We start from the raw sequence: 23,214 nt of genomic DNA on the forward strand, positions 1-23,214 counted from the left end.
TTTTTTTTTTAAACTAAAGGTTTAATGAATACACACCTTTTTATATGGTTAATGTTCCCACACGACAATATCTCCCATGTTGCAGCGTGAGTTTACGGACGAGAGACAGAGGGACCAGCTGTGCTAATTTGCTATCTCGCATGCGCCGAACACCTGTATGCAACTGAAGGCCATCAGAAGCGTGTTTTCACTGAACAATACTGTCGGCTGCAACCGTGATAAAGCCGATTTTAAAACAGTGTACAGTAAGTCTATATATTTGTGAAATTATTTTTGGTTTCTAGAACCGTATCAAAAATTGAGAATCGATTTTCTTTCGTACGGTTTGGTAATGTCCAGAGGATTTACGTTTCTGGGGCTGTTTCATCCTGTCTCTCTGACGTAATGTGTAGAAGTGTACCATGTTCACCATCTGTTTTATTGTTAAATGATGACACTACTTTAGACCCATCTGCCAGACAGCGACGTATTTGTCTGGCTGGATTAACAGCAGTCAAGAAGACGACAGCCTCACGTTGGCAGGCTCCGCATTCGTTAAACAGACAACAGTGGGTGCTACCATTCATTTACATTATAAACATGGAAATATCTGAAGCACGAATACATTGGCCGGGTGAGAGAAACAGATCTGCTCTTGCATCAGCATATGACTGTAAAAAAAGACTGCTATCGTGAACCGCTAATGTAACTTTGGGTTGGGGGAGTCCTGTGGGATGGGAACTGTATGTTTTCTTCGATCTTGTCACTTGCTTCTTTGTCTATGTGTCCCTGTCTTGTGTACCTTACTAGAAACAATGGGGGAAAAAGCATGCAATCACAAAAAGAACCGACACATTAGTCGTGTATGTTAGTTACATATTAAAGAGATCGTTTTAATGGCGTTGTTCATCACATAATTCAGGGTCTGATGTGTTTACCCAGCCTAATGGCATGTACATAAAGCTTCCTCACTCACTCGCGAAGCGAGGATAGCCCAATGCATTGTCAGCAGGGTCTCTTGCATGCGGTACGGCACACACAGACTTTAATTGCATAAATGTGCCCTCTTAGCATGACCGCCGACAGCGATTTGCAGAGAGGAAAGATACATTACTTTTATTCCCTCTGTTGTTCTTAATCTCTCATCCCGCCGGTATGTACGGTATTCTCCATGTTATCAGCTACCGCACACTTAGCACTAACACAAATGTCCTCTTCCAGTGGAATAAAAGCCGGAGATAAGTGTTTTTCTTTTACTCTACCTACCGGGTGCATATATATATATATTATACGATATCGATGGCGCACAGATGACAATGGATCTGATCAACTTTATTCAGGGAGTTTTCATATGGTGGTAAGGTGATTGCAGGTGATGGTTCGGCTGTTGATGGTGACAACCAGAAGCATGAAATAGATGACGGGGCTTGAAAGTAATGACTGACAGTGATGACATTGTTGGCTTCTATAATTAGGATGATGGCCATGACAATTACAGGAACCTATCCCAAAGCAATACCAGCCAGCTCTGACTCGCTCTGACTTGCTCAGAGTCTGGAAAACTATCCTGCGATTCTCCCCTCCGTATCGGTAACATGTCTGTCCGTGGCAGGTGACGACTCTCCGTCCTCTGCACCATTCCACATTAGCGAGGGGGGCAGAGTTAACTCCTATCAGCGTCAGGCCTCAGATGATTCACATGGAGGGAGGGGAGGAGTGACACTGGCAGATGGGCAGCAACACACATCCAACCACACATCTCACCCAGATCCCCCAATCTTAAAATTGGCACAAGCACCACCCTTGCCTCTGCCAAAGTCTCTTACTGAAACCAATGTACGCTTTTGTCTTTCACTTTGTGTGCCATTGTCACCGCAATCCAACCCATGTAGCCCTTCCTCATGGTCTACTGTGCCAGTCTGCTCTATGGCCGTGGGTTCCATGTGTTTGTCACTGAGGGGGTTTCTTTAATTCCCTCAAATTAGTCTGCCTGCCCCTGTGAAGATACGAGGCCACACTGTTTACCTGAAGCTAAAATGATCTCACATCCTCCGCATGGGGATTTGTTATCTCTTCCTCTTCCATAAAGACAATGAATTATCCCATCCCTACACCGTGGCGGTTGAAGGCGGCGTTGCGCTGGGAATATGAATTACTCCTAATGTTGGGGCACTGATACGCCATCAAAACTCATATTCATCCTGCCTGTGATTCTCACCCAGTTCATTTTAGCGAGACTGACTCTTGTCGGCTCAATAGACTGACGTTTTTTTTTTTTTTTGTGGATGATGGCGACCGACAGTCTCTCATCTGGGGTTAAATGCTGAATGGAATCTTCTCGCTGATAATTTGGGTAGATTGTGCGATCTCAAGGCTGTTGCAGTGGTTTCACGGGTCTCTGATGTTTATCATTGGCTGGCTGTTTGGTTGGTTGCATTGCAGCGTCGTGACAATGGTTGAGTTCGTATTGTGTGCCCCGGGTAGGGAGATTTTGCTCATTATAGACCATTCCATTGGTCCTTAATTGAAATCTTCACCCACCCGAAGCTCCGAGCCATGCAAAACGAACTCCGCCACTGATTCATCGAAGGCTACATGGGGAATGGGCATTCCATTGGATCACTGTACAGTATCTCTGGTGATTTTATCTTCTGGTACACACTAAATGAATTTATAATAGATGCTTAATCTGCACTGGGAAAAGGACACATGACGATTATGAGGGTAGTACAGATGCCACATTAAAATTCGGTAATACCTTGGATAGCTATTTACTGCAGTTTGCCGATTTGAGAGTGTGTGTTTAAGACGTACGCGGTATCTGTGTGTTTTACAGATTAGGTGAATGCTGGAGAGTCATAGATAGTCTCCTGGAGGGTCATGGATGAGATCTCGTTAGAAATTATAGCATGTGTGGATAGAAATGTTAGCATGCTGAATAGCCGGTAGAGAGAATGACAAAATAACTGTTTAGGCTCATATACAATAACATAGCATTCGCACACCTACCATCTGCATGGCCAGGGGACTCTGACACCCCAATCTGAGCCAGACTTTCAGAACCAGGTTGCAGGGCAAAGGTCAACATACAGCCATTTTGTGCTGAGTGCTTAGGGAAATTAATTATTCAGACAAGTACATTTTCTAACCATTCATATTTATTCCTATTTACCTGAAGTGCATGGTGTAGAGCTTGAAGAGCCCTGTTGTTGACCCCTGTTGAGCATTGCTCATCATATGATGCAGAGCTGAAGCGCTCACTCTGATTAGCATGGTGGGGAAACCTAGCATGGTTTACAGTGCTTCCTCTCCACCAGGTAGAGGGCACCGAGGTTAGACCATGAATAAATGATGAAATAATTGCTGTCTGTTTTTAGAGTCTGGTCATGCCTGTCCTGCGCGCTGGCTCAGGCAGGCAGGCCTTAGGTGTGTTCTGTATTGGCTAATCTTTCGTGGACAGATTCACACGTGAACATCGAGAATCCATCAAGACTCATGTCACGTCATGTGAAATGTCATGTTTCACATTAGCACCCCCAAACAATAATATGTAGTGCAGATATGTATCAATGTGATATGTCACTTTTTTATTTGACGTTGGGAAATCGGAGATAACATCGATGCCGCTGAGCCAGTGACCAGCTCTGGAACACTGAGCCATTGACTGCACCAGGCGGCAGTATAATGAGTGGGTTGCTTTTTGACAATAAGACACCGGACTGTCTACATCCATAACGTTTTGAACCTAGAAGAAGACTGAGAGACAGGAGTAGGCAAGAAGGAGTCGAAGGGATTGGCAAGAAGAATGTTGAGTTGTCCTGAAAAGCATGGTAAGCTAACGTTAAGGAGTGAGTGTCAAGCCAGCTACAGTAGCTAGCTAGCTTGTTGGTTATCTAGTTAGCTAGCTAGCTTGTTGCATTTTACACATAGCTGGTTGCAGTAGATGATAAACTAAACTGACATTATCATAAACGATTATTATATATTATTGTCTAGCTACCGACGGTAAGACGTAAAGCAAGAATCGTGGCATGTGTCAAAAGCAATGCATGTTGACAAGCTCATTTCTTCCAACATCAACATCTTTGAGGCAGTTTGGCTGCCAAATTGGGTCTCAACAATCACAGGCATCTAAGTTAACTAACTACAGTAAAATAAGGAGGAGCATGATGTTGAGTTAGCAATTGTTCGTGAGCTGGACCTTGTGCCATAATATCATTTGATTGGATGGCATGCCATATTTTTTTAATCAGCTCTATTGTTGTCATTTACAGACATGAATCATGAAATAGGCAAACTGATACATGAACCCTAAATGCAGGCACCTTTTTCTTTTGTTAATCTCTTCAGGTCGTCTGATTTTCTTTGAGCCTGGTGGAGATAGATGCCACCATTCTACAAGGCAGGACATTTTATCTGCATCCAGGTTGAGGTTTGCTACCAGCAGGAACATAGAACAAACACTCTGTCATGATGCTGTGTATGAGTATCAAGAGTACTAATACTCAACTCATAGAAGTGGAGAAGCCCTGTACACCATACACCTGTATAATCCTGGTGTAACTCCCTGTCAGAGAGACTGTGATTCCAGGGTTTAGGAAGAACGCCCTGGGCCAGTGGGAGGTCAGGGGTGAGGACTGTATTTCACTACCTCCGTCTCTCTCCAGTTACCATAGCGACAGAATGGTCCAAGGACCTCCAGAGCCCACTGACCAACTACCTGAGATCTCTCCAAAGCACATAGAAGTAAGCTCCATTCGTAACAGTACACTTGATTCACTCTGTAAATCTCCTTCACTGTGGCATTCTGCCGGTGTGATAGCATAGCATATTGTCCTGGACCACTGGTTGGGATTGGATTTAATGTACTCACTCAAATGCATGCTCTCTCCTCCCTGTAAAAGTTTCCCAGACTTTTATTTTTAAAAACTAACATGTGTCCATCCCTCTGTCCCCAGGCGAGTCTTCTGGGCTTTGGAACTCTAGAACAGCACATCTAAAGACCTGCCACCCTGTTGTCAGCTATCCACAAACAGTTCCCTGAGGAAGGATGCAACTAAGTAACTAACCATTTAATGGCCTAATTTTGGGGGTGACCAAATGCAATAAAGTTTTGTATAAACAACTCATTTTCATTTTTCAAAGCATGTTTGGCATATATGGTCTTTATTAAATTGTTTTACTTCTGTGGTAAGAGCAAAGAGCTTATGATTCCAAAGAGAGAATACATGTTTATTTATGTATTTCAGACACATCACACAGGCATGTCAACTAAAATATACGTTATATCCCAGTCAAGGTCAAATCAACTAAGTCAGTGCTATTGCCCATAGTTCTTCCCATGAATTTGAGTGGTTACCTAAATCAAATCAAATTTTATTTGTCACATACACATGGTTAGCAGATGTTAATGCGAGTGTAGCGAAATGCTTGTGATGGAATAGCTGTGAGAGAGAGACTGTTGCTGTGCACCCAGCTTATTTTTTAGAAGCCTAGCTCCAGTCCACTTAGCTAGGCTAAGGTGAACTCCAACTCAAACTGATGATGGGAAATAACATATGTTATACAGTTGAAGACTTAGGTTGGAGTCGTTAAAACTTGTTTTTCAACCACTCCACACATTTCTTGTTAGTCGTTTAGGACATCTACTTGGTGCATGACACAAGTCATTTTTCCAACAATTGTTTACAGACAGATTGTTTCACTTATAATTCCCTGTACCACAATTCCAGTGGGTCAGAAGTTTACATACACAAAGTTGACTGTACCTTTAAACAGCTTGGAAAAATCCATACAATGATGTCATGGCTGTAGAAGCTTCTGATAGGCTAATTGACATAATTTGAGTCAATTTGAGGTGTACATGTGGATATATTTCAAGGCCTACCTTCAAACTCAGTGCCTCTTTGCTTGACATCATGGGGGGGAAAAAAATCAGCCAAGACCTCAGAAAAAACTTGTAGACCTCCACAAGTCTGGTTCATCCTTGGTAGCAATTTCCAAACGCCTGAAGGTACCACGTTCATCTGTTAAAAAAAATATTTAAAAAAACAATACGCAAGGAAAACAGCCGTCATGGTCCCATGGTTCTATATCCACAGTAAAACTAATCCTATATCGACATAACCTGAAAGGCCGCTCAGCAACGACGAAGACGCTGCTCCAAAACCACCATAAAAAAAGCCAGACTATGGTTTGCAACTGCACATGGGGACAAAGATCATACTTTTTGGAGAAATGTCCTCTGGTCTGATGAAACAATAATAGAACTGTTTGGTCATAATGACCATCGTTATGTTTGGAGGGAAAAGGGGGGAGGGGCTTGCAAGCCGAAGACACCATCCCAACCGTGAAGCACGGGGGTGGCAGCATCATGTTGTGGGGGTGCTTTGCTGCAGGAGGGACTGGTGCACTTCACAAATAGATGGCATGATGAGGAGGAAAATTCCACTTTCTACCACTCTAAATTCCAAGCTTCTGCCTCTAACCCTAGGAAGCTCTTTGCCACCTTCTCCTCCCTCCTGAATCCTCCTCCCCCTCCCCCCCTCCTCCCTCTCTGCAGATGACTTCGTCAACCATTTTGAAAAGAAGGTCGACGACATCCGATCCTCGTTTGCTAAGTCAAACGACACCGCTGGTTCTGCTCACACTGCCCTACCCTGTGCTCTGACCTCTTTCTCCCCTCTCTCTCCAGATGAAATGTCGCGTCTTGTGACGGCCGGCCGCCCAACAACCTGCCCACTTTACCCTATCCCCTCCTCTCTTCTCCAGACCATTTCCGGAGACCTTCTCCCTTACCTCACCTCGCTCATCCCTGACCGCTGGCTACGTCCCTTCCGTCTTCAAGAGAGCGAGAGTTGCACCCCTTCTGAAAAAACCTACACTCGATCCCTCCGATGTCAACAACTACAGACCAGTATCCCTTCTTTCTTTTCTCTCCAAAACTCTTGAACGTGCCGTCCTTGGCCAGCTCTCCCGCTATCTCTCTCAGAATGACCTTCTTGATCCAAATCAGTCAGGTTTCAAGACTAGTCATTCAACTGAGACTGCTCTTCTCTGTATCACGGAGGCGCTCCGCACCGCTAAAGCTAACTCTCTCTCCTCTGCTCTCATCCTTCTAGACCTATCGGCTGCCTTCGATACTGTGAACCATCAGATCCTCCTCTCCACCCTCTCCGAGTTGGGCATCTCCGGCGCGGCCCACGCTTGGATTGCGTCCTACCTGACAGGTCGCTCCTACCAGGTGGCGTGGCGAGAATCTGTCTCCTCACCACGCGCTCTCACCACTGGTGTCCCCAGGGCTCTGTTCTAGGCCCTCTCCTATTCTCGCTATACACCAAGTCACTTGGCTCTGTCATAACCTCACATGGTCTCTCCTATCATTGCTATGCAGACGACACACAATTAATCTTCTCCTTTCCCCCTTCTGATGACCAGGTGGCGAATCGCATCTCAGCATGTCTGGCAGACATATCAGTGTGGATGACGGATCACCACCTCAAGCTGAACCTCGCCAAGACGGAGCTGCTCTTCCTCCCGGGAAGGACTGCCCGTTCCATGATCTCGCCATCACGGTTGACAACTCCATTGTGTCCTCCTCCCAGAGCGCTAAGAACCTTGGCGTGATCCTGGACAACACCCTGTCGTTCTCAACTAACATCAAGGTGGTGGCCCGTTCCTGTAGGTTCATGCTCTACAACATCCGCAGAGTACGACCCTGCCTCACACAGGAAGCGGCGCAGGTCCTAATCCAGGCACTTGTCATCTCCCGTCTGGACTACTGCAACTCGCTGTTGGCTGGGCTCCCTGCCTGTGCCATTAAACCCCTACAACTCATCCAGAACGCCGCAGCCCGTCTGGTGTTCAACCTTCCCAAGTTCTCTCACGTCACCCCGCTCCTCCGCTCTCTCCACTGGCTTCCAGTTGAAGCTCGCATCCGCTACAAGACCATGGTGCTTGCCTACGGAGCTGTGAGGGGAACGGCACCTCAGTACCTCCAGGCTCTGATCAGGCCCTACACCCAAACAAGGGCACTGCGTTCATCCACCTCTGGCCTGCTCGCCTCCCTACCACTGAGGAAGTACAGTTCCCGCTCAGCCCAGTCAAAACTGTTCGCTGCTCTGGCCCCCAATGGTGGAACAAACTCCCTCACGACGCCAGGACAGCGGAGTCAATCACCACCTTCCGGAGACACCTGAAACCCCACCTCTTTAAGGAATACCTAGGATAGGATAAGTAATCCTTCTCACCCCCCTTTTAAGATTTAGATGCACTATTGTAAAGTGACTGTTCCACTGGATGTCATAAGGTGAATGCACCAATTTGTAAGTCGCTCTGGATAAGAGCGTCTGCTAAATGACTTAAATGTAATGTAAATGTAACATCTCAAGACATCAGTCAGGAAGTTAAAGCTTGGTCGCAAATGGGTCTTCCAAATGGACAATAACCTCAAGCATACTTCCAAAGTTGTGGCAAAATGGCTTGAGGACAGCAAAGTCAAGGTATTCCATCCCAAAGCCCGGACCTCAACCCTATAAAAAATGTGTGGGTAGAACTGAAAAGGTGTGTGCGAGCAAGGAGGCCTACAAATCTAACTCCGTTACACCAGCTCTGTCAGGAGGAATGGGCCAAAATTTGCCCAACTGTCGGAAGCTTGTGGAAGGCTACCCAAAACGTTTGACCCAAGTTGAACTATTTAAAGGCAATGCTACCAAAAACTAATTGAGTGTATGTAAACTTCTGACACAGTGGGAATCTGATGAAAGAAATAACAGCTGAAATGAATAATTCTCTACTATTATTCTGACATTTCACATTCTTAAAATAAAGTGGTGGCCCTAACTGGCCTAAAACAGGGACTTTTTTCTGGGATCAAATGTCAGGAATTGTGAAAAAGAGTTTACATGTATTTGGCTTAGGTGTATGTAAACATCCGACTTCATCTGTATATTTATATATATATGTGTAAATATAATTTGTATATTTGAGTGTAATCATAATATTTGTCTATAATTTGTATATTTGAGTATATATATATATATATATATATATATATATATATATATATATCGATATATCGATCTGTTGGGGTCAAAATGATCACAAGAACAGTGAGCAAAAATCCCAGAACCACACGGGGGGACCTAGTGAATGTCCTGCAGAGAGCTGGGACCAAAGTAACAAAGCCTACCATCAGTAACACACTACGCCGCCAGGGACTCAAATCCTGCAGTGCCAGACGTGTCCCCCTACTTAAGCCAGTACATGTCCAGTTCCGTCTGAAGCTTGCTAGAGAGCATTTGGATGATCCAGAAGAAGATTAGGAGAATGTCATATGGTCAGATGAAACCAAAATATAACTTTTTGGTAAAAACTCAACTGGTCGTGTTTGGAAGACAAAGGATGCTGAGTTGCATCCAAAGAACACCATACCTACTGTGAAGCATGGGGGTGGAAACATCATGCTTTGGGGCTGTTTTTCTGCAAAGGAAAGAATGAATGGGGCCATGTATTGTGAGATTTTGAGTGAAAACCTCCTTCCATCAGCAAGGGCATTGAAGATGAAACGTGGCTGGGTCTTTCAGCATGACAATGATCCCAAACACACCACCCGGGCAATGAAGGAGTGGCTTCGTAAGAAGAATTTCAAGGTCCTGGAGTGGCCTAGCCAGTCTCCAGATCTCAACCCCATAGAAAACCTTTGGAGGGAGTTGAAAGTCCATGTTGCCCAGCAACAGCCCCAAAACATCACTGCTCTGGAGGAGATCTGCATGGAGGAATGGGCCAAAATACCAGCAACAGTGTGTGAAAACCTTGTGAAGACTTACAGAAAACGTTTGACCTCTGTCATTGCCAACAAAGGGTATATAACAAAGTATTGTGATAAACTTTTGTTATAGACCAAATACATATTTTCCACCATAATTTGCAAATAAATTCATTAAAAATCCTACAATGTGTTTTTCTGGATTTTTTCTCATTTCTCATTTTGTCTGTCATAGTTGAAGTGTATATATGATGAAACTTACAGGCCTCTCTCATCTTTTTAAGTGGGAGAACTTGCACAATTGGTGGCTGACTAAATACTTTTTTGCCCCCACTGTATATGTATATATGTGTATATAGCACAAGTTTTACTCAGTGAACATGGACTACAGCAAGCTGAAGAAAGAGTGTCCTGACTTCTAAACTCTTCTGCATATGTATATGTATGGGGGATTGGAAGTGATGCAGACAATTACATTGAGGTCACAATCTATCTGCAATATTAAAGCTGAACTACCCCCTAAAAAAAACTGTTAGCCAGCTTTCCGTCCAGCAGTTTCAATCTAGCAAACTCGTTAATGCCATTTTCTCAACTTCATCAATCAAATAGATAGTTAGCAAATGTTTTGGCTGACCGATACAGCTGGCCAGTTGATAGTAATGTAGGATGAATGATACAGCTGGCAAGCCGCGAGTTCATCTGAAATGTATACTCACCGGTACGCACTTTGTCCACTGCCAGTCCTATCAACCGCTTGCTGAACATGCCTGCTTGTAGAAATGTTCTCCAAACATCGCTTGGTGTGTGTTTCCAGTTGGCAAGCATGCGAAATCGTCCCCTTTGCTAGTCAAACATTTTAAGCATAACTGTTGCTGTGGCTTAAACGACGGGATAGAATGGACACTGCTGAAATTGAAATAGCTGGGTTGAAAACATCCTCACTCACTTCTTCCATGTTTACTGCTTCGCGTGTGTCCACCCGGATCATAAACACGGTTGAAATTAGCTCAAGGGAGGGGGTTGGCCCGTGAGTTTACTTTTGCGAGGGAGGAGACTTCCCTGTCTTCCTTCACACAACAGAAATCACCATTTCACAACACATTCCTCCCAGAACTCTTAAGGATCCATCCCTTTTTTTCAATTTTCGCCTAAAATGATATTCCCAAATCTAACTTCATGTAACTCAGGCATTGAAGCAAGGATATGCATACTCTTGATACCATTTGAAAGGAAACACTTTGAGGTTTCTGGAAATGTGAAATGAATGTAGGAGAATATAACACATTCGATCTGGTAAAAGAGAATACAAAGAAAAAAACAACAGTTAAAAATAAATGTATACCATCGTCTTTGAAATGCAAGAGAAAGACCATATGTATTATTCCAGCCCAGGCACAATTTAGATTTTGGCAACTAGATGGCAGCAGTGTATGTGCAACATTTTAGACTGATCCAACGAACCATTGCATTTCAAAATGTTGTATCAAGACTGCCCAAATGTGCCTTTTCAAGTTCATCCCTGTGCACTCTCCTCAAACAATAGCATGGTATTATTTCACTGTAATAGCTCCTGCAAATTGAACAGTGCAGTTAGATTAACAATAATTTAAGCTTTCTGCCAGTATATCAATACTTCCTGGGAAATGTTCTTGTTACTTACAACCTCATGCTAATCGCATAAGCCTACGTTAGCTCAACGGTCCCGTGGGGGACCCACCGATCCTGATTAAATGGGAAGTGACAACTTTCCCCTGCCTGATCCTCGCCACAGTGGAGGCCATTCAGCATCGATAATGCATCAGACCCCTGCTTACAGGTGAAGGGGGAGCTTGGCGGGTAATAGTGGGCACTGCCTTCTCTGCAGATGTTTTATCTATGACCTGCTTCCTCACCAAACAGGACCTTTTTGTCCTACACACCACATTGTGGACAGGATTTGATCTGTGCTAAGGATCAGAAAGGCCTAGTTCATCAGTGAAATGGATAGAGGCTCTACCAACCACAGACTTGATTGTACCTGGGTGTGCTCTTCGTCCTGGGGCCCAGGGGCAGTGTTTCACTGATGCTGTGAGTGGAATGAATAATGGGGCGTGGCACAGAGTCTCTGTGAAAGCCAGGCCTGTCGGCACAATACAGTCCCCTTTCATGCTGTTAGAGAAGCTGGCAGGCAGCTGTGTCTAACTATGTGTGTGAGCGTGCGTGTGTTCATGGATGCGCGCGTGCACCTGTGCGTTTTTATGTATGTGCCGGGTATGTATGTACCCTTGAGAGCAGCGGCACCAACAGTATTTCATGCTTCCCTCTTTTATCAAACAACTTCTATTTAAATCATTGACTCAACTGTATCAAATGGATGTTTGTAACTCAGTGGAAATGCAGCCTGATGCGTTTAGATTTAAGAATACATTTGTGTTTATGTGTTAGTGTTCCTAATCTGTCCCCAAACAGTGCTTCTCGGTGACCCCAGGCTGGCTAAGAAAATACCAAGGAAAAATAAGTTCAGCCCATGAATCAAACATTTTTATCCTCAAACTGAAACTTTGCTTATTTCAACAATACTTGAGAAGTGTATTTTTTATTGTCACTCTTTAATTGAATTCACCTCTGGCTTCTCTATTATCCCAACCTGGTATGAGTAATCCTGTCAAGCTCATTTATTTAACAAAGAGCATTAAATATTTCCCATCTGAATTTCATTCTGGGGCCGCCTGACGTACCTGATATGAATGGGACAGCACAAGAGAGTCAGAGAAATGAAATTGACTGTCACTTATCCTCAACCTTGCTTTTGGAAAAGCCCATTTGGGGAATTATTTAAAAAAAAACTGGTTGCACAGCTTTGGAGGAGAGAGAGAGAGAGAGAGAGAGAGAGAGAGAGTGTGTGCGCACACGCAACGATCTGTGTGCGCGCAATGATTCAAAGTTGCATGCTCCACTCACCACCACCCCCCACCCCCTTCCCCCTCAGTCAATGGGGGTTCATTAGTAACCTAGTCGTCAGGTGTGCCTGAGACTAGAGCTAGCTCTGATAATCATATAAATAAATAAGTTAGGCATACACACCTCACTAGTGATACGCCTTAAATCTCCGCTACATCCCCGATACACCATCATCCACATAGCAAAATCCCCACTGCATTAAAAATGTTTAGGTCAGTGTTTTCTCCGCCAGACTGCACGCCAATCATTCAGGAAATTATACAGTGCATCCGTACAGATGGGATTATGGGGGAAGGACATTTTGTGTTCCTACTTGTTCCTCTTGAGGAAACAAGAGATTTTAGTAAGAGCTACTACCAATATTATGACATTTTGAACAATAGTGTATGTTACTGATAGAAAGACGGCACCTGTAGCACACACAAACTATCACCCCTCTAAAGAGTCCAGACAAAGTACAGTATATAGATATAATTTCATTACCTTCTGTCTATGCAATCAAGACTTCTCTTACTACGGGTCGATGTTTGATACCATATGTTGTTGAGAGGATGCATGTGTGTGGTGCATTTGAAATCAGCGTATTAGGAAATTGTGTTTGAACGCCTACTAAATAAACAGATCAATATTAGTGATCTGCGTGTGCGTTTTGAGATCAACAAGCGGATTGCCGTAGTTATTTACCCAAAAAAGCACGTTCCATTACAAGCTCCACTCATCTCATCAGGCTCTTCATTTAGAGGTGTCAATCAGTCTCGTGACGAATGGAAAAAGCATAAAACAACTAGCAGTTTCATTTCTCTGCCCTAAAATTCCCCACAGAGAGAATAATTTCCTCCCCTATTCACAATTGGCACCCGGCTTTCATTGCAGAGTCATTTAATTTTGGGGGTATCTGCCGCAAGGGTGTTTCAGGAATCAGTCTCCCTGCATCGCTCCAATAACTCCTTTTTCAATTGATTTTTGTAACTGTTTTGTTATGTTGTCCTTGCCCCCAACACATAAAGTGTCTCATGTCCGATAGCCTATTCCAGAGCCACCACGTCCATGATAAGTCCCGTAATAAACCAAAGCACAGAAACACCAGATAAAGGTCCTCTGCACAGCCCAAATCAAGGCGACTTTGTTCGGCATTGTGCTATAATGAATCTCCGTAAAGGCAGTCTGGATGTCATCCCTATTCACAGAGAGAGAGAGAGAGAGAGGGAGAGAGAGAGAGACTCTGGGCTTCCAGTCAAATTAACAGGCAAAGGTGAGGCAAATGAGAGGACTTCAAAGCACCTTTAAAGTGGTTAGACGGAGAGAACCTCCCTCTCCCCTGCCGCGCTTTTAATAGGATCCAGGATTGAGGTCCCGCCAGCTACTCTTTTCTGCACGGTCATCTTCTTTTTTTCCCATGCAGACCATAAAATGAACTATTAAAGGAGAGAGAGGAAGAGAAAGAGAGACAGACAGAGAGACACCGAGAGCGAGGGAGAGAGTGGGACACAGAGACCGAGATGGAGAGAGAGAGGGGGGAAAAAAAAAGAGTGCAGACTCGTGGGCCAATTTTCCATATGAACCTAGTTGGATTAGGATTAATGCTTCCTCTTAACAGGTGCTCTCTTGTTAGTAGTCAATAGGTTGGAGGAGTTACCCAAGCCAAACGGCCACCTCAGGGGACCCGCAATTAATAAACACCGTCTTTCACCTTTCAACAGGAATACACTCAACCAATCCCCTGCCAACGTAAGTGTGACATTGAGAACGTTGACCAAGATAAATGGAAGCATGCTAAGGGAGCTGAACCCCATTCATGTTCTTCTATTGTTCCATCCCCATTGAGGTGATGTGTTGTATTGTCATGAAAACCCATAAGGTCTTTGTACTACATGTGAACGAGGAAATCCCTTGGACTCAGATTCCATTGTAGCCAAGAGCATCTGTAAGAGCATTAGCTACAATGACTCTTGGGAGAAAAAAAAGAGGGGGTCAAGACCAAGGCTGAGGTGAACCTTTCATAACCTTGCGATTGGCATGTCACTTCTCTCGCTGGTGCTGGATTGGAAAAGACTCTCGAAAAAGATGCACAGATAATCAGGGTGAATAAAGATTAGGAAGGGGTTGCAGTGGCAGTAATAACATTTCCGGTCGTATGCCGGGGTTACGATTATTGTTATTTCCCCCCGTGTAATTCATTTGGTCAATTCACATCAATTCATTCATTTTCTTGTCTGCACTAGATTATTCGGAAGTCGGCGCAAACTACTCCCGAGACTATTTCCTATTTAATTACTGTGTCAATATGTCTGGTTTGCATAACAGATTTCTCCTCTAATTAGAAAATGTATTTGACCAATGAAAATGACATTTCCATTATTATATTTGCAATTTATTGTTAAACTTTCCAACCAGAAAAGTTTGAATATTTCTTGGTTTATAATGAAAAGAGGTGCTAATGATCCCAAGCACCTTGTGATTTAACACTGTACTGAGCCATGCACATTCTCAGTCACTGTGTCCCGGGGGAGGACTTTCCCGGGACGGACAGCTCAGTACTGTAGTCACTTGAGTCAATTGAGGGTGAGGTCCTAGCCTAAATCATCCATTCTCTCAACACTGTCAACAATATATGTCTTCAAAATAATGGTGAACATTCAATTATTGTCATTTCTTTTGCCATGTCCAGGAGAGTTTTCTTAATTTATATTAAGGGTTCTACTGTGTTCTACCTCAAGCAAGGTCGGCTTAATGAGATGACACTGGGCGTTGTTTACAAACTCAGCTTTTTCAACTGTTGATGTGAATTTAAATGTCAAGACTTGTCAGCCAGTTAATGATACACACACAATGAAAATAGAAGATTTGGAAGCTTTTGGGCGTTATGCAAAATGGGGACTGACATTAAATGACAGCTCAAGATGTCGCTGGCATCCCTTTGTGTACAGATGATCCACTGCTCACTTACACTGTCAGAACTCACACACATGACCACACACTGTCACAGTGCCTTTCAAGGGTCGATACTACTGTACAGTGTTGCCAAGTTTGTAGATTCCGTCACAAGAGTCTGCATATTGTCGTCATTGCAAAGGTCTGATTCGCCAGACTATTATGACAGGGAACGGTGTCGGGCCAAGGACTGCGTAGTTTTATTTCCTCTTTCTTCATAGTTTTTCTGACCCTGCTGTACAGCTGCGTGAATGGGACACGGAAATGGACATCATCTGGAAAAGTGGAGCGTTCCTGAAAAATTGAGTCCAATCATATAAAATCCTTTCAGTTTCGTGCTGAAAGGGGTGATTGTAAGAATGAAAAGATACGGTACCAAAAGGAAAAGAGGAAATTGCTCGTGTTGGAGGAGCATACAGTATCTCCTGATGCTGATAGGTTCTACAGTGCTTCCGAAGCCTCCATGCACCATATGATCTGGTAGTATTGGCACCTATTGGACATGTGCTTTACTCCTTGGATGGACATTGATCCCAATATGGTCTTTCTCTACAAACTCATTGGACCAGGGTTAGATGGTTGACTGTGGATGTAGCTCACAAGCTCTCTGCAGAGGCAAAGCTTCAGAGAATCCACAAGGGACCTTTACACTGATTACTTTCACCCACAATTACATTCCATGTTATACATTTCTGGTAAATCCATTGTTATGGACCTTTTAAGATTGATTTTTAGGTTAGTCATTTTTGACGGTCCCACTAGTAAGCCCAATAGGCTGTAACAGTTCAGTCGCACCTCAAAACAAGGGGTGTACCATAACGCTATTATAATACCGTGGAAAAATGTCTTAAGATTTTTTTTTAAGTAAGTCTTAGCGGTCTATTTGAACCATCTATATCCATTCTCATAGCCCTATAGACAAGTCTACTTTTTAACACAACCTTTCTTTACCCAGAATGAATCATCTTTTCAAAATATTCCCCATCTACAGATTATTAGTTCCTTGTATATACCATGTTCATCATCAATCCTAAAACATGTTTCTCTCTCTTAATCAATAGAATGATCCCGTCCACCAGTCAGGACTTCCTGGTGCGTGACCTGGTGTCAGGGCGCGAGTACGACCTGTGTGTCCTGGCGGTCTACGACGACGGCATCACCTCGTTGACGGCCACGCGGCAGGTGGGCTGCGTCCAGTTCATCACGGAGACCGAGTACAGCCAGTGCCAGGCCCTCCACAGCCAGTTCTTGGGCGGCACCATGATCATCATTATCGGTGGCATCATCGTGGCCTCCGTGCTCGTCTTCATCATCATCCTCATGATCCGCTACAAGGTCTACAGCCACCAGGGCATGGACACAGGCAAGGTGGGCACCCTGGCCAACATCCGTGCCCAGACCAATGGAGGACAGGCTGGGGGACAGGTGTCCCACTCTGGGTCTAAAGTTACAGAGAGTCAGGAGGAGCAGCAGGATCATGCCTTTGCTGCGGTGGGAGTGGGACCAGGGACAGGGTTAGGGGGATGTGTGAGTGGAGTGGCATCGCCTAATGCCACCCTAAAGAACTCTAACACCATGGCGCTGGTGGTTGACTGTGACAAGGCGGTGCAGATCTCAGACATGACTGCTGAGGACCTGCTGTCGCCAACTAAGAGGGGTCACTCCAGGACTGCCTTTGAGATGAAGAGGAGAGCCTCCCTCACACCCAGAGAGGCCACCATCGTCGATGTGGGGGGAAGTAAGTACTTGAGAGAGTGAGGCAGATAAAAATGGTTGCGATTGGGGTGAATGAGAGAGTGACCCAATTTTTCATCATTTTCAATTTGGTATCTCTATGGCATGTCTGAAACAACTGGCATGTAAATTCATTTGTGTTCCTTCTGTGACCTACAGTAAGTATCGGCAGCGAGAGCCCTGCCACTGAACATGAACCCATAGCATAGCCCAACCCAGCACACCTCATTGCATCACATAAATGCCATTTTAGAGACATGTAATTGCTAAGAACAGGGCCATTCAACTGATTCAATGGGCCACAGCCAGATATATTTTAAAGAACCTCACCAGAGTGAGAAACTTGGATACATTGTTCCAATCGGATAATTGCACTTTCTGGATGAATGGCCATGGATCTCCAGAGCCATGGCCTTGTAAATCACTCATTCAATATGGTGAATTAAATCAGGGTCAGGGAGAGACAAGGCCCTCTCTTTCAATTCCGTCAATCACCCATGTCAGCTACAACATTGATTTTAGTGGAAAGTATAGGGGCATAATGAACCAAAATGATCCATTTAGGCTGAGGATAATTTTGTCAATGAAAACGATTGAATTTGGCTGCCCTTGAACCTGACCAAAACCTTTGCAGTGGGCAACCACATTCTCAAAGGCATTGCTGTGTAAATGCACACGTTGCACTGCAACGCACATATATTCATTCCGAAAAGGTGCTCCAGTGAACAATCACTCTATACACTTACATTCTGTAATCATTCGGTAAAATCACAATTTACTTCCACCAGTAGAATCCTATCGGACACACAACCAGTAAGTGCAAGGCTACCATGTGATCTGAGTCACTTTGCCCGGATTCCATATCAAATCTGTGCCAAAAACCTGTGGAGCTGCCCTGTGTGAAACAAAATGGTGCCAATTTGGTACAGTTGACACCGGGCCATGAATCACATTCCCGCAGCCATGTCCGCAGGCTCCCTGCTGTGTCCCTGAGACGAGGGGTGATGAACGCACCGCACCGCGTCCAGCCTGGCTGTCACTAACTCCAGCCGCCTCATCCCTCACCTCTATTTGTCTCTTCCACCAGACACGCCAGCGCCCGTGGCCGCCGACGACGACAAGAGGGCTCACCGAGACTGGAGTGACTTTAAAATTTGATGACTCCTTCTGCTTCTTCGGGCGAGAAGCAGCCATCAACCTCCAAGAGTAATGGTTCCCTTCTTTCCCTGTTCCTCTCCATTCATCTACTTGAGAGAAGAACATGAGAGAGGGGGGGGGGCTTTAGTGTAAGAGATGGAGAGTGTCGGAGAGAAAATGTCACTTAGTCAGAGCTAACATATTGCTAGCCATGTTACTGCCAGAGACCTCCCTCAGGATTTGGTTCCTATACATATGGCATATTCAGCGAGACTAATTGCAGAGCCCACCCCCTTAACACTCAGTGTTGTGCCCCTTTGAAAGCAGCAGACATCCAAACAACATGATGCAGGAGCATGACTTACAATCACTTACATGTTCCTCCTATATACCAATACACTATAGTAGCAACACAAAACAGATCATAGCACAGTAGCAATTACAAACAAGCACATCATCTGATCCACCTTCCAGTAAATATCATCATTATAAATCCAATTACCATTCAAACGATTGCACATATCTCGAGAACAGTTGTGATTGATGTCATGCATTCCACTCAGTCACTGATTAGATTGTACACACAGTATCATGCATTCCACTCAGTCACTGATTAGATTGTACACACAGTATCATGCATTCCACTCAGTCACTGATTAGATTGTACACACAGTATCATGCATTCCACTCAGTCACTGATTAGATTGTACACACAGTATCATGTATTCAACTCAGTCACTCATTAGATTGTACACACAGTATCATGCATTCCACTCAATCAGTAACCATTGGTCATGTTTTTGTTTTTCAGAATATTCCCAGGATTCCAGGAATCAAGGAGATTGGATTATAAATCAGGAACATTTTTAGGACTCCTGCCAGACATCCTCCTTGCGTCCTCCATAGTTCACAATGTATTTACAGACCCCCCATGAAAACACCCCAAGATGGATTTAATAAGGACTCAATTCACCATCATAATCTAATGGATTGGAGCGAGACGAGCCAACGGCCTCGCCAGTGGCTTTTGAAACGTATTGCCTTGTAATCCCTCTGTGGCTCAGACTGTCTGTGTGTCCGCTGTTCCTGGCCCTGTACTTGGGACCAGGACTTGCCAATACCTGGACCTGTTCCTGGACCTGCTCATAATGTACCTTACTTTACCTGACTGTCTTCAGACTCAGGATGGGGACCCAGCCAAAGGTGAGTGTACACAGGATTATGTACTCTATGTGGGTTGACCAGGAAACACTCCTTGGTCAGGTCACAAGGTCAGAAAACCGCCCAGGGCCTTCCTCATTATTTAACCAAGTTGACCATATATTTCAAGGATGCATGCCACAGATATCTCTAATTTAGGGGCTGTGTGTGAGAGTGTGTTCTGTGTTGCTTTTAACCAACCATGTTAGAGGCCCCAGACAGGCCCCTTCTGATTAGTTTGTGACTACAAACAGGAGAGGGAGGGTGTTGGAGGGTAAACTTGGGGTACTCTGGAGGCGGACCCAATCTTTCTCCCAGAGACATCTCATGTCTGCCTCCCATCTCCTCCTTGTCCACTCTACTGGTTCCTCTGGCTTAACTAATAACATGGCTAAACGGATGGGAGATAATTATGGGCAGACAGGCAATTGAGGAGTCAAATTTGGTAAGTGATCAGCTCAATTAGGCCCTGAAAACATTGATGGAGGAGCACAGCGGGAGATGACCCCAGCCGCAACTCAGGGGTGGGCATTACTAGATCTGTCTGGATTAGGCTACTTTCTCTCTTAACTCTCTACTATTCCACGCACTCCATTGACTGTTGTCCCCAATTAGATGTTTTTTTTATTAATTTGTTAGGAACCCCATTAGCCAACGACAATGGCGACAGCTAGTCTTTCTGGGGTCCGACACATAACGAAAATGACACTACAGACATAAGACTTTACAATTGACACACATTTAAAAACAGTAACATGTAGTGTGTGTGTGTCCATCTATCAGTTACAGATACATGTCAGTACATACACACAACAAATAGGTCACATGGGGGAGAGGCGGTGTGCCGTGAGGTGTTGCTTTATTATTTTTTTTAAACCAGGATTGCTGTTCAATTGCGCTTTATATGATGGAAGGGAGGTTCATGCACTCATGGCTCTGTATAATACTATATGTTTCCTTGAATTTCTGGACCTGGGGACTGTGAAAAGACCTCTGATGGCATGTCTGGTGGGGTAAGTGTGTGTGTCAGTCCTGTGTGAAAGTTGACTATGCAAACCATTTGGAATTTCCAACACATTGTTTCTTATAAAAACAAGAAGTGACGCAGTCAATCTTTCCTCAACCCTTAGCCAAGAGAGACTGGCGTATTAATATTAGCCCTCTGATTACAATGACGAGCAAGGCGTGCCACACTGTTCTGGGCCAGCTGCAGCTTAACTAGGACTTTCTTTGCAGCACTTGACCATATGACAATAATCAAGATAAGCTAAAACTAGAGTCTCCAGGACTTGCTTTGTGTGGTGTCAAGAAAGCAGAGCATCTCTTTATTACGGACAGACCTCTCCCCATCTTTGAATCTATGTTTTGACCATGACGGTTTACAATCTAAGGTAACACCAAGTAATTTAGTCTCCTCAACTTGTTCAATAGCCACACCATTCACTACTAGATTCAGCTGAGGTCTAGAATTTAGGGAATGATTTGTACCAAATACAATGCTCCTCGTTTTAGAGATGTTCAGGACCAGTTTATTACTGGCCACCCATTTCAAAACAGACTGCAACTCTTTGTTAAGGGGTTCACTTCAATGAAGTGACTTCATTAGATGTGGTTGCTGATGCATATATGGTTCAATCATCAGCATACATGGACGCACATGCTTTGTTTAATGCCAGTGGCAGGTCATTGGAAAAATAGAAAAGAGTAGAGTGCCTAGAGAGCTGCCTTGCGGTACACCACACTTTACATGTTTGACATTGGAGAAGCTGCCATTAAAGAAAACCCTATGAGTTCTACTTCCTAGATAGATCTGAATGCACAATTTGGCAGAGGTTGAAAAGCCATAACACATGCATTTTATCAACAACCGGTTATGGTTAATAATTTCAACGGCTGCACTGAAATCTAACAGTACAGCTCCGTCAATCTTCATAACAATTTCTTTCTACCAATCATCATTCATTTGTTTCTGTGCAGTACATGTTGAGTCCCCTTCTCTATAAGCATGCTGTAAGTAATTTGTTAATGAGTTTACAGAGAGATAGCATTGTATTTGGTCAAACACAATTTTGTTAGAACCAGTAAAAGCCACTTTACCACTCTTGGGTAGCGGAATGAGGGTGGCTTCTTTCTAGGCCTGCGGACAAAGACTTTCCACTAGGGTGAGATTAATTATATGACAGATAGGAGTGGCTATAGAGTCAGCTATCATCCTCAGAAGCTTTCCATCTAAGTTGTCAATGCCAGGAGGCACCTCTCCCACACTAACTTTACAAAATTCTAACTGCAATGCTTTTCTTTCATTACTTGTTTTTGTATGTTGTTACACTTAGGTTGAAGTTACACTTAGGTTGGAGTCATTAAAACTAGTTTTTCAACGACTCCACAATTTCTTGTTAATTAACAAACTATAGTTTTGGCAAGTCGATTAGGACATCTACTTTGTGCATGACACACAGACAAATGATTTCACTTATAATTCACTGTATCACAATTCCATTGGGTCAGAAGTTTACATGCACTAAGTTGACTGTGCCTTTAATCAGCTTGGAAGATTCCTGAAAATGGAATTGATTATTCTCCGCACCGCAGCTTTCAAATTAAAATTGGGGAATCATTGGTTTATTTCGATGTTTCTTTCTATGCTTTCTAGTATTCATGAAGGACTTTGGCAACAGTAGAACATTAAATTACAGTGAACTCTCCATTTGAGCTGCAATTGGCAGAAGGGCACCGTTCCATTGATTCCCCTCCAGTTCATGGTATTTGAAAGATCATGGAAGATTATGTGTGCCATGATCCTCCACGCACTCTCTTTCACATCACAGCCACCTTTCAACCCCAAATAGTCAATCTGTAACCACACAGACAACAGAAAAGGGACCATAAGATATGTATATTGTATGTCATTAAGCAATTCACTTCATTTTAATAGCCTATTGGCTTGCTGAAAAACTAGTAACTATTTTTTTTTTTTACAATATCAAAAACACAAACCTTATCTTAGTTTTGGATAACTAATGCTCCATACAGATCTGGACATTGGTTGTCTTCTGCTAATAACTCCACAAACCATTAAGGCATAATTATAATGGCTGACTAGGTCAGGAGACGTAAGTGCAAAAAAGAGACCAACAATGTCGCTAAACCTTACAGATAAAAAAAAACCTCCAGGAGGAGGAGGCATGAAAATATTCAAAAGGTAGCTCAAGATATAAGTATTAAAAATAAAAAAATCATAAACAGTGCAGTATGTATTGATATTAATATTGAAGAATACAGTAATTTAGCTTTAATTTGTCACGGTTATGTGATTATATGATCCTCTCTACCAGCACTAAACAGTTAACATAAGACCTGTTGGGCCGATTCAAGCAAAAAAACAAACAAAAAAAACAAATTCTAACAGTAATTAAACATTCTATACTGTATATTTGGTTGTGTTTAGGAAGGTTTATGTAACCTTAGAATATAAATATTATTGACATGTACTGTGGGCTGTATGTATGTTGGTTAATGGAGAGGAA

At 43.7% G+C, this 23,214-nt stretch overlaps 1 protein-coding gene across 3 annotated transcripts in view; it reads left to right on the top strand.

The window, feature by feature from the left end:
* Positions 1–23,214, top strand: part of LOC118385661 (leucine-rich repeat and fibronectin type III domain-containing protein 1-like protein) — a 134,545-nt gene that overhangs the window by 103,286 nt on the left and 8,045 nt on the right. The window contains exons 4-6 of one of the 3 annotated variants that reach the window (XM_035772880.2): positions 16,678–17,354; positions 18,438–18,556; positions 19,299–19,690. In XM_035772880.2, coding sequence (XP_035628773.2) covers positions 16,678–17,354; positions 18,438–18,508 — 748 coding nt within the window. In that variant the 3' untranslated portion in view covers positions 18,509–18,556; positions 19,299–19,690. Of the gene's footprint in view, positions 1–4,329; positions 4,726–4,937; positions 5,034–16,677; positions 17,355–18,437; positions 18,557–19,298; positions 19,691–23,214 lie in introns of those variants that run through there. The other 2 variants (XM_035772885.2, XM_035772893.2) reach the window with 2 other exon arrangements.

This window comes from Oncorhynchus keta, chromosome 1 (genome assembly GCF_023373465.1).
Source record: "Oncorhynchus keta strain PuntledgeMale-10-30-2019 chromosome 1, Oket_V2, whole genome shotgun sequence".
Taxonomy (NCBI): Eukaryota; Metazoa; Chordata; class Actinopteri; order Salmoniformes; family Salmonidae; genus Oncorhynchus; species Oncorhynchus keta.